This window comes from Neophocaena asiaeorientalis, unplaced genomic scaffold (assembly GCF_003031525.2).
Source record: "Neophocaena asiaeorientalis asiaeorientalis breed wild unplaced genomic scaffold, Neophocaena_asiaeorientalis_V1.1 scaffold197, whole genome shotgun sequence".
Lineage (NCBI taxonomy): Eukaryota > Metazoa > Chordata > Mammalia > Artiodactyla > Phocoenidae > Neophocaena > Neophocaena asiaeorientalis.
This window is the reverse complement of record NW_020174703.1, coordinates 654443-670918: the sequence shown is the minus strand read 5'-3', so window position 1 is coordinate 670918 and position 16476 is coordinate 654443. Positions and strand designations below refer to the sequence as shown.

The following is a 16476-nucleotide window of genomic DNA, read 5'->3' as shown; positions in this document are numbered from 1 at the left end:
TGACTGTCAAGATAGTATTTCTGATTCTCTCCCATTGACTTAGCAGCCTGAAGCCATTCCAAATTCTGACATTACTTTTAATGTTTTCAGGACAGATGCTGTTAGGGCTTTCAGCACAAGTAGTAGATAATCAGCAGACATTTAGTTAACTTGTGAAGCTTCATCTGAATATCCTTCAGTTACCCAGGGGATCTGGGTGATATTATAACTCCAATGTCAGCCTGAAGAGTAACATCAGTAATGGGCATCATACCTACGTCCCTCCCCAATGCAGCAATAAGGCAAGGCAAAGAAGACTGTAAACCATTGATCTGAACTATATAAATGGGCTGAACATAAAATTGTGTTGTTATATTCATCCCCAAAGCAAAATTTACCTAACATATAATACAAGTAGTCCCATTCAATTGCATCAAAGGACTTCTTGGCATCTAATAAAATTGTTGCTATTGGTTCCAGTTTTCTCTTTGTACTCCAGATACGTTGCATTAGCCTACGCAGATCATCTGATACTTATCTCCAGACATAAAGTCTTCTTGGATAAGGGCCTATTAGATTTGTGATTACTTTAGTCATGTAGCAAGTGTTGTGGTGTCTATTATTTTATGCCTAATATCCTTTTATCCTTGTATAAAAGAATATTTTTCATAATACTGTTAAGGGGGTAACATGCCATCTTCAGTATAAAGCCATATGGATATGCAATAGGATAAAGAACTGTAGGTTGCCTTGATTCTAAGCCACAGATAATGTTCGATGCTTTAAAAATTCAGTACAAACCATTTAAATGCATTACCTTTATTCATAGTCTATTTCTGAGACTAGGGGCTGTTCAGTGTGCTGATGGCAGAGAGAAGTTAATGTGTTGGTAAGCAACCTAAATTTTATAAAGCTATTTTGAAAGTAACTCAATGCCACAGAAAGTAGTATCAATTACTCCTTGCTTTTCAATTGACATCGCAAGGCTGCTCCAAATTCCTTTTCTTCAGTTCAGCATCTGCAAAGAAAAGGAAGGCACAGAATACCTCTATGGGAGATTTCTGGGTATTGCAATCACAAGAGGTACTTCTTTAAAACACAGCCTGAAATATTTCAAAATTGGATTTTTTCCCCAAGTATTAATTAACTCATTCATGCCCTGAGAATACAGAATTGCATACAAGGGGAAAGCTGAGCAGTGGAGAATAAGGGTAAAGTCAGTTGATAATCCTGAGGGTTCCTATAACCTATATCTTGTGAGATAGCATAGAGTAGTGAGAAGGATGTGACCTTTGGAACCAGTTTTAATCTTGGTTCCATTCTTTACTTACCAGAGTAGCTTGGCAAGCTAGGAGCAACACTAAACTTGGGTTTTCTCAGTCACAAAATGTGGTCATGATGCTCAGCCCTGGAGTTGTTTTAAAGTTCAGAAAAGGTAACACATATATATAAAGAACTTAATCAAATATTTAACACTCAATAAATGTCAGATGTTTCATTATAGTTATTGATAATAATAAAATAAGCTATGTGTATATCTATGTTTGCATTTTTCAGTAATCATAGAAAGGTCTAATCCAACAGCACATTGAGTATTCAGATTAGGCTTCATGGCATTATGCTGGGAAAATAATGACATTCAACAAAGTGCACTGTGAAAATTTACTTTGTGATTAATCTACACAGAATAAATGCACTTTTTAAACCTATAGTATCTGAAGACAGGATTTCAAACTGAAAAAACAAACCAATAAGCACACACTAAAAATACACACACACATAATAAAAGTCCTTTCCATTATTATTAATCTTCTGTACTAACTCAGTATATTTGATTGAGTCCAAGAGATCCAGCTTTTCTTCAAATATATTGGTTAGATATAAAGGAAACAAAATGGTTAATGCAATGAAGGTACAGAAATAACACTCTTCCTAGGACTTCCCAGTTAAAGGAGCCCAGTTTTATATGCTTGCAAAAAAAAAAAAAAATAGTAAATGAGCCAAGAGTCTCTAGTTTAAATGTACAGAATGTAATAATTCAAAAGGATTCAGCTTCAGCAGAATTTTGTATTTCTATAGTCAGAGTTTTGTTTTTTTTAAAAAAACTAATTTCTAAATAGATAGAATCTTTTGAAATATGCTACATAATTTTTCTTAATAGTTGGAAAAATATGTTTGGCGTCTGAGTAAAGCAATTTCTAGAGAAAACACATGATCAAAACCTGAGGCTAAAACCCTAAGTACATATACAGAAATGTACACAATATTCCCAGGATATGGATAAACAAGGAGAGCCACTTAGTAAATGGTACTGGGTTTTGGTAATAGTATAATCCACTCTCATTAGGCATCTCCCTTTTGTGCATTAATATGTGACATCATAGTCTCAGATAACATTTCATAACGCAATGAAATAAAAAGCCCCTCCAGATTGCAACTGTTAGATAATCAGATTCTGTAGTGTTCATTATGACTGCAATTATGTAGCAAAACTCTCCAAATATAGTTCAGTTATTGCGGTTATTAATCATTCTGGTTTTGTTTCAAGTACTTGCTTTATAGCCTGCTGGATAGACTCCATTATTCTACAAGCTGAATGCAGAAAGTCAAACATGTGCATGTGAATCTGCTGTCCTAATGGCCTTTCAACATAATTTACCCTTTCAATTTGTATTTGTGAATACAAAAAAAAAAATGGAGAAATAAAGCTGGTGTCAATAGAGTCACTGACCTTTGCAGTAAACAGAAGACAGTTCTTAACGAAAAACAACTTGGCAAATAAGAAATCTATTTTCCTAGAACTAGAAATAGTACTGCTTAAGAAGTTAAGTCTCAGAATAGCAATCAGTTCTTATAGAAAAGGGGGGAAAAAACTCAAAGAATCTATACATTTGATAAGGAAAAAAATTATAAGAGAGTCAGAAGGTGTGCATTTTTAGAGGTTCAAAGCACCAACATTACAGATAGAAGGTATTTCTAAACATTTTATGCACAAAACCATATATTCTGATTAATTTAACTACAAGATGCCAAGTAAAAGACAGATTTATTATAGAGAACAAACACCATCTGCACCATCTTAAATCATTACTGTAGATGTATTTCTAGGAAAAAAATATACCTGAAAAGTTCTGAGATGCTAAAGTATTAACTAAATAGGATTCCAACAGACCCAGGAAAAGTGGCTCCATTTTATTTAAATGTTAACACGTAGAGAGCCTACATGTTAAATAAATATAATAATACATTGATATGTTATCGATGTAATGGTTCACAAAATGCACATCACCAATTTCAAGTAGTCCATGATTTTTTCAATTTGGCTACATACATTGGGCCCCAGGCTTTGCCCTTGTCTGGAATCACCAATAGCCCACATTCCTGGCCAGTGGGAGCAAATGTGAAGTCTTGGGAGCAAGTCCTTGCCATTTCCTTAATGTCCACAGGCATGATGTTACTGTAGGAGTTTAAAACTTCACTGATCACATCTTGATTTTCTGCCTTGGAAAGTGTGCATGTAGAGTACACAAGTAGCCCTCCAGGACGTAAGGCCTTAATTGCAGACCTGCATGTAATCAGGAAAATGCAAAAGATTGGTTATGTACATTAAAAAGGAACTATGGGGGCTGAGGGCAAGAAAGCTTACATACTTGAAATTAACCCTACTCTGACTCTGACTGTAATAACTTTGGGTGTTTTCTAGCCTTACAACAATTTCTTTCTAATGTATCCCTGGATGACTGGGAAAATGATAATGAGACCAATCAACATGGGAAAGACAGAGAGTATGTCTGACTGGTTCATTGTTTTGTTCTTCTAAGGACAGGAGGATGGAGGCAGAGCATGGAATAATGGGTTTGTCTTTGAATATACTGAGTGGTACTAATGGGTAGGTGGGAAGGAGAATCTGAACTTCAGGAAAGGGGTTAGGGCTCAGTGATAGATGAAGTCATGTGAATAAACAGGATTTCCCAGGAAAAGAACAAGGAAGAAAAGTGGACTAAAGACAGAGAATGCCTATATGTAAAGAGAGCAGAACTTAGAAAAAATTTAGAAGGCTTCTCCAGATAAAAGTACAGCTTTAGGGAAAAGATGGGAAGATTTTTTTCCCCCAAGGGGAAGACTTGAACATATTTGTAGATGCAGATCCAGGAGAACAGTCCCAGGACTTCAGGCTGCAAATGGAGGAGTTAGCTTCAGAAAAGATGGGATTCCAGCTCTTCATCTGAAACAAGAAGGGAGCATGAACAGGGAACCGAGACATGCTAAGGTAAATGAAAGGTCACGATAGACAGCCTTGATGATAAGTGTGGAGGGGGAAGCAAGGTCATCTACTGAGAGAGAAAACTAGAAAAGTTTTAGTCCTGCTGCTGTGGTGATAACCCCAGAGCAATTACTAATCAAGAACTTTTTTTTTTTAAGAAATCATGTTCCAGAACCTCTACTGGATTTAAAAGTACAGTCAGCCCCGTCTCAACCTATATTTAAACAACTAGAGCACCTCCCAATAACTAAGGTTTATAATGAAGATCCATATCAACAAAGCAAGTTCAAATTCTGTCTTCTATGTTCGATCATTAAAGGATTGAAAAATTCTAACTCAAGACAAGCAAACTGATGACGATTTTTTTCTCCTCTTTCTGTAGACATCCTTAAATATAATGTGTAATAAAAAAAATGTACTAACTCAAAACAATAAAGTAAAAAGGATAGAGAGAACCATTAACTAACAGTGAATTTCAACACATTTCTGAAAGATGATATGCAGACAGACGAATAGTGAATGAAGAGAGTAGAGACAGCACTACAGCCACAGAGGGTATAATTTCACCTGCAGAACTACAGAGGGGTTTGGGACCTGGAAAAGCCAGACTAAATGTGACAGAAGTAAAAAGTGAAAACAAAGATATTAATTCAAAGCATAGATAAGAAACCACAGATTTCAGACTCCCATATATGGCAAGTCAGGCAGCTAGGTAAAAAGTTGGAAGGTTTTTTTAACTGAAGTATAGCTGATTTATAATGTTGTGTTAATTTCTGCTGTAGAGCAAAGCAATTCAGTTATACAGTCTTTTCCATATTCTTTACCATTATGGTTTATCACAGGATATTAAATGTTGTTCCTGTGCTATACAGTAGGACCTTGTTTATCCATTCTATGCGTAACAGTTTGCATCTGCTACTCCCAAACTCCCAATCCATCCCTCCCTCACCTCACCTCCCCCTTGGCAACCGCAAGTCCGTTCTCTATATCTGTGAGTCTGTTTCTGTTTCATAGATAAGTTCATTTGTGTTATATTTTATGTTCCACATATAAGTGATATCACATGGTATTTGTCTTTCTCTTTCTGACTTACTTCACTTAGTATGATAATCTCCAGGTCCATCCATGTTGCTGAAAATGGATTATTTCATTCCTTTTTATGGCTGAGTAGTATTCCATTATATATATGTACCACATCTTCTTTATCCATTCATCTATCGATGGACATTTAGGTTGTTTCCATGTCTTGGCTACTGTGAATAGTGCTGCTATGAACATAGGGGTGCACGTATTTTTTTGAATTATAGTTTTCTCTGGATATATGCCCAGGAGTGGGATTGCTGAATCGTATGGCAACTCTACTTAATAGATTTTTGAAGAACCTCCATACTGTTTTCCATAATGGTTGTACCAACTTACATTCCCACCAACAGTGTAGGAGGGTTCCCTTTTCTCCACACCCTCTCCAACATTTCTTATTTGTAGACTTTTTAATGATGGCCATTCTGACTGATGCGAGGTGCTACCTCGTTGCAGTTTTGATTTGCATTTCTCTAATAATTAGTGACGTTGAGCAACTTATCATGTTCCTGTTGGCCATCTGTATGTCTTCTTTGAAGAAAAGTCTATTTAGGTCTTCTGCCCAGTTTTTGATTGTTTGTTTTTTTGTTGTTGAGTTCTATGAACTGTTTGTATACTTTGGACATTAAGCCCTTGTCAGTCGCATTGTTTGCAAATGTTTTCTCCCATTCTGTAGGTTGTCTTTTAGTTTTGTTTATGGTTTCCTTTGCTCTGCAAAAGCTTGTAAGTTTGATTAGATCCCATTTGTTTATTTTTGCTTTTATGTCTATTGCCTTTGAAGACTGACCTAAGAAAACATCGGTACGATTTATGTCAAAGAACATTTTGCCTACGTTCTCTTCTAGGAGTTTTATGGTATCATTCTTACGTTTAAGTCTTTAAGCCATTTTGAGTTTATTTTTGTTTAGGTGCGAGGGAGTGTTCTAACTTCACTGATTTACATGCAGCTGTCCAACTTTCCCAACACCACTTGCTGAAGAGACTTTCTTCCAGTTGTATATTCTTGCCTCCTTTGTTGAAGATTAATTGACCATAGGTGTGTGGGTTTATTTCTGGGCTCTCTATTCTGTTCCCTTGATCCACATGTCTGTTTTGTGCCAGTACCATGCTGTTTTGATTACTATCACTTTATAGTATTATCTGAAGTCTTGGAGGGTTATGCCTCCTGCTTTGTTTTTGTTCCTCAGGATAGCTTTGGCAATTCTGGGTCTTTTATGGTTCCATATAAATTTTTGGATTACTTGTTCTACTTCTGTGAAAAATGTCATGGGTAATTTGATAGGGATTGGATTTAAACTATAGATTGCTATGGCCAATTTAACAATATTAATTCTTACAATCCAAGAGCATGGGATATCTTCCCATTTCTTTGAATCATCTTCAATTTCCTTTATAGTTTTATAGTTCTCAGCATATAAGTGTTTTACCTCCTTGGTCAGGTTTATTCCTAAGTATTTTGGGAGGGGGGGTTGTGATATTAAAAGGTATTGTTTTTTTACATTCCCTTTCTGATATTTCACTGTTACTATAAAGAAATGCAACCGATTTATGTATGTTAATCCTGTATCCTGCTACCTTGCTGATTTTGTTTATCAGTTCTAGGAGTTTCTGTGCAGAATCTTTAGGATTTTCTATATATAGTATCATGTTATCTGATATAATGACAATTTTACCTCTTCCCTAAAATTTGGAAGCTTTTTAATCTAAGAAAGTTGAATAAACTATTTAGGGAGACCTAAGGCACCCCCTCCCCAAACTAAAGACCTCTGCATTCAGCAAATCATAAAGTGACATCACCAGGCAAAAATTATCACCCCTAAAATAAACCTCCTAGTACTTTACTGTCCCATTATTAAATAAAAATGTACAATGAAGGACTATTAAGGGTGAGAAATGCTTACGCAATATGTGAGATCAAAAGTAAAAGAAACAAACAAAAAATGGCCTACAAAGAAACAGAAACTTCAGGGAACAAAAGAGACATAACAAGACCTTATAAATGCAGAAAGATCAGCAAAAATACAGGACCCACAAAACAATAACAGAATGCCATGAAACAGGACCAAGAAGAGGGCTCTTTGAAATGAAACACATGTTTATCAAAATAATATTTTATAGAAGTGTTTGGAAGTTAAGGTTGAAAAATCTTCCAAAAAAGCAGAACAACAGATGGACTGAAAATGACACAGGGAAGATTAATCAAGCAGGTCCAAATTTCAGTTAACAGGAGTACTGGAAAGATAGTACAGAGAATTGGGGGAGGGGGACTTGAATTAGTGAAATAAGAATTTTCTAGAGATGAAAAGAAGTGTTCAGATTAAAATAGCTCATCATAAGGCTAGAATATCCATTATTATTTATTCAGCATCTATTATGGGCATTGTTCTAGATGTTGGGTATACACTGAAATAGAACAACAACAATAAAAAAAAAAACCCTCAGTTTCATGAAGCTTACATTCTAGCTGGGGGAGAAAGACTACAAAAATAAGTAAGTCTGTCATGGACTGAACTGTGTCCCCTCAAAATTCGTATGTTGAAGCCATAACCCCCAATACCTCAGAATGTGACTGTATTTGGAGATAACATCTTTAAAGAGGTAATTAAGTTATTAAAATGATGTCATTAGGGTGGGCCCTAATCCAATATGTCTGGTGTCCTTATAAGAAGAGGAAATTTGGACACAATTACAGAGGGAAGATCAAGTGAAGACACAGGGCAAAGACAGCTATCCAAGCAGAGAGGCCTCAGAAGAAACCAACCCTGCGGACACCTTTATCTCAGACTTCTAGCTTTCAGCACTGTGAGAAATATCTGTTGTTTAAGCCATTCAGTCTGTGGTACTGTGTTATGGTAGTCCTAGCAAACTAATACAAAGTATTTACACATATATGCACATACATATATAAACACATACACACACATATATACATATGCATGTATGTTTGCACGTGTGTTTTCCCCCACCAAGCAATCCTCCAATTCTCTGCAAACACTGACTGCATGTCCTACAATTTATTTCAATTCTGACACTATCCACCTGGTCCCACAGACTGTCCTTCGAATGCCAACTGCAAGTCCAAGTCTTTGGCACTTCTGACACACTGGTTATAAAACGGGGGTTCCCACAAACCCCTCCTTGGGTTAAATAATTTTCTAGAATGGCTCTGTTACTTACTATGTTACTGATTTATTATTACAAGATACAATGCAGTAACAGCCAGATGGAAGAGATGCACAGGGCAAAGTATGCCCTCTCCAGGCACACCACCCTCCCAACACCTCCTCTCCACCCTGAAAGTCCTGCAAATCTCTTCAGTGACGGTTTTTTAGAGGCTTCATTAAATAGGTGTAATTGATTAAATCATTGGCCACTGGTGATTAAACTCCATCTCCAGCCCCTCTCCCATCCCTAAAGAGGGGCAGGGGTGGAGCTGAAAGTTCCAACCCTCTAATTATACAGTCAGTTCCCCTGGCAACCAGTCCCCCATCCTTAGGGGCTGCCCCAAAGTCACATTAACATAAACTCAGGTACGGTTGAAAGGGCTTGTTATGAATAATAAAAGTTGCTCCTTTCACCCTTACCAAAGCCAGATATTATAACAAAAGACGTTCCTATCACTCTTATCACTTAGGAAATTACAAGGGTTTTAGGAGCTCTGGCCTGGAACCAGGAACAAAGATGAAATACATATTCACAATATCACAGTTTGCTTATTTTTTAATTTAGTGATAGATTCTATAAAGAAAATTAAATCAAGGTAAGAGGATTAGGAGTGCCTGGATGGTAACAGGGATTGCAGTTTTAAGTAGGATAATTAGAATAGGATGACACTTCAAGAAGTGACATCTGAACAAAGACCCGAGAAGAGAAGGTAAGGAAGTGGGCCATGTAGATATTTGAGGAAAGAGCATTCTGCACAAAAGGAGTAGCCAGTGCAAAGACCCTCAGACATGTCTGAGGAAGGAGGAGGCCAGTGTGACTGTAGCACAGGGAAGAAAGTGGTGGTAGGGTAAGATGAGATCAGGGAGCTAAGAGGAGAGGGTGCAGAGGGTCTGACACAATACTGTCAAAACTCCAACCTTATAGTGAATGAAAAACATCCACAGTTAGATGCATTATTGTTAAATTTTAGAACTTTGAGAACAAAGGAAAAATGCTAAATGCCTCCAGAGAGAAGAACTGGTTGCCTCTAAGGGTCCAGGAATCAGACTGGCATCTGTGGAGTAGCGTACTCCAAATCCTGGGAAAAAGGCAATTTAAAGTGGATGCTATTTACTGCCACACTGTCAAATAAATATATAGGAGGGAGACAGAAACTTTCAGATATCTGATGACTCAGAAACTTTCCCTCTAGCAGAATGAGGAGGTAAATCAAGAGAGAAGGGAACTGTGACACAGAAAACAGTGAACGCCACATAGGAGAACAATGAAGGGAGTGAAGCCCCAGAATGATAACTGCATGGGAGCCCTTAGAGGGTAACTACTCCAGATGAGAAGGAGAGGGAGACTCCAGGGAGAAGTGAGAAGGGAGAAAAGAGATGAAATGACTGAAAACTGAGAAAACTTTGAAGATTTGATACATGCGCCTGGGGTGGGTGTGTAAGGGGGAGAAGAAAAGAGAGAGAGAGTCTGTTCCATCTAATCTGATTATAAGAAAATATTCCTCTCAGTGTCATTCTGATCACAACACCGAACCAATAGAGAAGGAAATTTAATTCTAATGTATTAGTCCATTCTGCAGTGAATAAAACAACATATATTGATTATTGGTCCTCAATGTTCAGAATCATTCCATAAACTTATCTTAGTAATGTTTCAGAACAGATTATAAAATCTCAGAAAGAATACCGTCAACCCTGACAACATAAACATAAAGGTGCAGGTATAAGACACTGGGAAGTAGAGGGGAGAAATGTAAGATGGGGCGGGGATGTAAATATTGTTATTATTACAAAAAGAGAAACCAAGAGCTATTGCTCTGATTATTTCAAAAAAGAATAAAGCTCGAAGTGTGTTTAGAGAGACTTTCTACCGTTAACAGAACAAGAAATGTAGATCTAAGTGTGAAGTACTAAGTTTCCAAGCTGACTGAGGGAGAAACTGTAACAGGGTGAGAACACAGGTTGTAGAGTGCTGTGAAGAGGTAAGGGAGGTATAAGTGAGATGAGCCCAAGCAAAAAGTCAGGGCAGGCACACCTCGGAGATATGGCAGGTTTGGTTCTAGATCACAATAAAGCAAATAAAGTGAATCGCAATAAAGTGAGTCACAAACTTTTTGGTTTCCCAGTGCATAAAAAAGTTATGTTTACACTATACTGTAGTCTATTAAGTGTGCAAACATTATGTCTAAAAAAATGTACATACCTTAATTAAAAAACACTTTATTGCTGAGAAATGCTAACCATCATCTGAGCCTTCAGCAAGTTGTAAAATTTTTGCAATAGTAACATCAAGGATCACTGATCAAAGATCACCATAACAAATACAATAATGAAAAGTTTGAAATATTGTTAGAATTACCTAAAAGTGACACAGAGACACAAAGTGAACAAAGGCTGTTGGAAAAATGGTGCCAACAGACTTGTTGGATGCGTGGTTGTCACAAACCTTCAATTTGTAAAAACACAGTATCTGAGAAACACAATAAAACAAGGTATGCCTGTAGTCAATGTCTAAAGTTGATAAATGAAGTAATAAAGGATAAACATATTATTTAGAGGTTTAGGAGGGACCTGAAGAATAACTAAAGTATAAATAATTGTAAGTGGTTGCTCTGAGGAGTAAAGCTAGGGGAAGATGGGGGAGTGGTAGGGGTAAATTACTTTTAACTAAAAACTCATTTATATTTTTAATTTTTTACCCATGTCATGTATTTCTACGATAATACAAATTAAAGGGTAGCTATGACAGTAGTATAAATATTAGAAAATTTCCCATAGAGGTCAGTTGTTTTTTTTGTTCTTTTAATTTGACTATTAAGGGATTAACTCTCTAGAAAACTCATTCCCTGAGGTCCAGATAACTAAAATTGTATGGTATCCAGTATTTCTGGTCTTCTCATATATCCACTTACTGATATAAAAAAAAACTGGGAGGTGACTACCAATTTACAGTAGCTTACCACTGTAAGCCTACTTAACCTTCAGTGTTTGCTGTTAATTTCTAAAAAAAGTTTTTTAACCTGTCTTCTTACTTGTCACTGTCTCCTAAATATTCTCCACAGAAACTTTTTTAAAAGGCTCAGATCTAGACACCAGAGATGTGAACTGTTATGGGATAACAGCCTATGGGAGGAAGAATGATGGCCCACAAAGATGTCCATATCCTAATCCCCAGAACGTTTAAACACGTCACATTATATGGCAAAAGGGTATTTGCAGATGTGATGAAATTAAGGGTCTTAAAATGGGAAGATTACACTGGATTATCTGAGTGGGCCCAATGTAATTACAAAGATCCTTACAAATAGAAAAGGGAAGCAGGAGAGTCAGAGAAAGAGAGGTGATGATTGAAGCTAAGGCTGGAGTGACAGGAATGCTAGCCAAAGGTCACAAGCCAAGGAATGTGGGCTGTATCTAGAAGCTGGAAAAGGTAAGGAAATCATTCTCCCTGTCTTAGTCTGTTTGGGTCGCTATAACAAAAACACCATAGACTAGGTGGTTTAAACGATAAACATTTATTTCTCATAGTTGAGGAAGCTGGGAAGTCAAAGATTAAGGCACCAGCAGGTTCAGCATCTGCTGAGGATACCTGCCTCCTGGTTCATAGATGGCCACTGTGTCCTCCCATGGCAGTAGGAGCTTGGGAGCACTCTGAGGGCTCTGTTATAAGGGCACTAATCCCATCATGAGTGCTCCACCCTCATAACCTAATCATCTCCCAAAGGCCTAACACAATCATCTTTGGGATTAGGATTTCAGCATATGAATTTTCGGTCTATAGCACTCCCCTAGAGCCTCCAGAAGAAATCGCAGCTCTGCAAACACCTTGATTTTGAAACTATGACCTCCAGAAGTGTAAGATACTAAATCTGTGTTATTTTAAGCCACTAAATTTATGGTAATTTGTTATTAATAGCAGCAATAGGAAACTAACACACACCTGGTGATGGCTTTTCAATTTCTTTTACAGTGACATACTGAGGCATCGGTAGATTTTGCTAAAATTGTGCAAGTTTCAACTACACTCATTTTGGATCATTTTCTACTGACTATAGCAATGAGTATAAGATTTTCTTTTAAAAAAGTTAGATTATTGTGCAAGGGATATATACAATTTGAATGAGGGTATCTTTAAATTCCCATTAAAAGGATTTATTTTGATCCTAGTTCCACAGTCAGCAAAACCAATGCCTAATCAAGTAAGTATGATTCTTTCTCATTACAGTTGTACAAAAGTACATAGAAGCCTCATCATTTACAAACAGTATGTTCCTGGCTTGATGCAAATTTCAATTAATTTCTATAATGTTGCCAACGTTGGCTGATTCTTCTGCTCTGTCTTCATCCCAACACTCATAATTTATCTTTCTAAAATTAGGTTGGTATAACTTAACTGGCCACATTAATTTCTTAACAAGGAAACTGTGTGTGGCAACACAAAGGCTTTTTTACAAATTGGGTTAATCTCAACGTCCTAGGGCAAAATGTGAAGAGATTCCTATCAAATGGTTGTTGCCGTTTTGCTGCTAATGATTGCTGTTTAAATACCATTTTTGCCCTTTTGCTTGTAGTAGTTACAGATTTCAAAAAATACCATAATTTTGTATTCAAAGATCAAGGAAAACAGGTAATACGGAAAAAAAAAAAAACTCACTCCCAGAGTTCATATAGCCAAGACTTTTCTATACTGAGAATTATTTTATTCTGTAGTGTCTAGGATAAATCATTTGCTTCCATAACCAGTTACATATATTTTGAAATAGCCCATAAGAACCACGTAATTATTATATTAATTAATTAATTTGGATAGGTTTCATCCAAGTCATGAAAAGCATTTTTAAAAGGCTTTTTAAAAATGGTCCTTTTTTTAAGGACAGTAGACAGTAGGGTGTGAGAAAGGTTGTGTTGCTTCAGGAGAGAAATTATGACAATCAGAACAGAAGAAAGATACTGTTTACTAGGTCTTAACAAGCCAAGTAAGAAATTTTAAATTCTGGAGGGGTAAAAACATTTAAAAGTTAGACTTGGGGCTTCCCTGGTGGCGCAGTGGTTGAGAGTCCACCTGCCGATGCAGGGGGACACGGGTTCATGCCCCGGTCCGGGAGGATCCCACATGCCACAAAGCAACTAGGCCCGTGAGCCATGGCCGCTGAGCCTGTGCGTCTGGAGCCTGTGCTCCGCAACGGGAGAAGCCACAACAGTGAGAGGCCCGCGTACCGCAGAAAAAAAAAAAAAAGTTAGACTTGAATAATACTAATAAACTGGCAAAGTTGTGGTAATGACCATATAAAAACATGTCAGGATTAGAGAAGGAAAACAAAAAGTGCTGGATCTGGGATCTGGTAGAAGGCAAAAGGTTGCTCTATGCTTGTGTAAATTTCTGTGTCATGTAGTTTGTTTGTTTTTTTTAATAAGAGGAGGTAAAACTAAACAACTAGCTAAGCAACATCCATTTTGGCATAATGGTATCCTCTGCTAACCTTTTCCAAATGAGCTGTGTACCTTGGCTTCTCAAGGACTACATGTTTCACAGCTTAACAAGATCCTGAATAATGGGATATTTTTCACTTGTGCTATAACACTAACTATACTGCATGAAATTACAAGTTGAATTAAGATGGGCATTCTTTACTACTGAATTATAACTGATGGCAGAGAGATGGTCAGCAGTGATTTCTAGTCATACTTATCAGTATAAGGCAGAAAAAGATGTTATGATTAACTACAGTAGATGAAGAAAAGTATTGTTTTGATCAGATTAGGTGGAAGGCTAACCTAATACTTTAAACTGAAATGGGAACTAGTAGACATTATCTTGGGTTTTATATATTATTCAACACACCATGTCCAGCTATAATGCAGAGCTGGGGGAAGTACTTCTAAAGGAAGCAGAGTTGCCACATAATACACTCCCCCTCACACTTCCCTGAAACACATATATTCCCCTCAGAAGCCTCCCACCTAAGAGCTGATCAGGCTTAACCCTACTTGAAGTATGAAATAAGATTCTATCTCACAATAGCACTGCAGGAAGTAAAGCTGATCTTGATTAACAATATAGGATAAAATAAGAGTGGGAAATGCTTTTACCACAGCACCCCTAACAGGAAAAGAATGATGGCCTTCTTGCCACAGAATGTACACCAGATACCCTGTTGCTTTACGGCAGATACGAGCTGTACAAATTTTTCCAAATCTTTGTCTTTCAGTGTATTATGGAATAGGCTGAAATGCGTTCTGCACTTAAACCACCTAGCTAATGAAGCAGCTCAAAACAAAACATATTCTAAAAAAGAAAACATTAAACAGAATATAACGTTAAATTAAATTTTCCCCATTTACAAATAGAAAACCTTAATTGATTTTTGGCGGTTCACAGAGTAGACCTGAATGGCACTTCAGATGTGCTATCTCTTACACGCCATCGTGAAATCCAAAAAGCTCTGCAAACTACAGCTTTTTTCTTAAGTTTGTGTCAGATTCATCTGGCCTCAACATTTGACCTAAATTGATGTAAGGCTATTTATGGTCAAGACTGAGCCCACGTGGTAAAACTACTCGAACGTTTTGCTGAAAACATATTAAAGTTTGATTACAGGGTGCTGCCCCAGATCCTACTGAGGGAAGTGGGTGATGTGATATAACAAATACATACTATGTCACCTTAAAAAAAAGCAGAATTCTGAGCAGAATCTATCAGTATTTTCTTATTCTAATATAAAGTAAGAAAAACAGCTGGATTGTTTTGTGTTCTTTCAATACACTAAGGTTCTTCCCCATTACCCCCTCCCAAAAGTGTTTTGTATGTTTGTATTTTTTAAAGAACACTTTATACAATCAATAATGAAGGCTTTTTTTTTTCAGAAGTCCATTTTGTCATTTTTTTAAGTGCTTTTCATTGAATTTCTCTATCCTTTAAAGATCTTAGAGAAAAACAGAGAATCAATCCCCAAGAGCCATTTATAATACTGGCTTAGAAACAAGGTGAGAACATGCTGCTTTCCCAGGAAAAAAAGGGAAACCACCTTTACACTTCCAGACTAGTTCACACAGTCTTCCAACTACCAACAAATAACTATAATGACCAAGGAAAAAAAAGAAAAACAATTACCTGATTTTAACACCTTGAAGAAAAATAAGTATTGCCTTAATGAAAACAGAAGCTTCAATGACCTTTAAAAACTAAAAACAAACAAACAAAACAAAACAAAAAAACCCTCGAAAACATCTTGGAACCCTGACAGTCATCAAAGTTCCAAAGGGAGGGTATTTCAAACCTAACCAAAATTGAAAACATGATGCAGGGTGTCCTCTTTTCCTCCGGCAAATCTGAGTCTTAGAGAATGCTATTTTTACAAATAGCTACTAAAGCAACCCTAATACATTTTAAAAAGATAAATTCCATTTTCTGGTCTATTCTTCTGGTCTTCGATTAGAAATTTGGCATGCTGTTGGAAGGGTCATTGTTAATTAGATCACTAAATTTAAGTGTTTTTTGCATTAAAAAAAAACAGCCCAAACTGCGTAAGAAAACAATCAGCACAGCAATACTGCCATCTTTTGACCAAAGCAAGAAAAGTGATTTTCTCCCCTTACATGAATTCCTACGACTTACCATTAAGGGACAAGCATCGTCTTTTTACGTCTTCCAGTGACATGTTCGAAGTTACAGGCACAGCCTCTACCACAACTTCTGGTGCAGAAGTAAAACAATCACAGATGTCTGGATTCTTGAAAAATTCAGATTACAGGTAAATCCTACTGTGAATAATATACTTATTTCTCATCTTTCTTCATGTCCCTTCTGTGTCACCATTAAAGCATCAAGGCAACATCAACCATTCTTTCAGATGTAAATATGGGGAAGTAATCAAGTGAAATAGACTGAAAAATCCCTTCATTGACACAATATTAGCAAGCTTGTACCCTTCATCTTAGAAACTCTAGCATTAAACATTTTTTTAAACCAAGTAAGAATAGAGTAATTTT

The 16476-nt window shown here is 36.8% G+C and overlaps 1 protein-coding gene across 2 annotated transcripts in view; it reads right to left on the bottom strand.

The window, feature by feature from the left end:
* Positions 1-1771: 1771 nt before the first annotated feature.
* NSUN3 (NOP2/Sun RNA methyltransferase 3) overlaps positions 1772-16476 on the bottom strand; it is a 53377-nt gene continuing 38672 nt past the window's right edge. Inside the window, exons 6-7 of one of the 2 annotated variants that reach the window (XM_024759186.1) lie at positions 16103-16177; positions 3426-3544 (exon numbers count right to left, since the gene is read on the bottom strand). In XM_024759186.1, the coding sequence (XP_024614954.1) occupies positions 16105-16177 (73 nt within the window). In that variant the 3' untranslated portion in view covers positions 3426-3544; positions 16103-16104. Of the gene's footprint in view, positions 3545-16102; positions 16178-16476 lie in introns of both variants that reach the window. The other variant, XM_024759185.1, reaches the window with a different exon arrangement.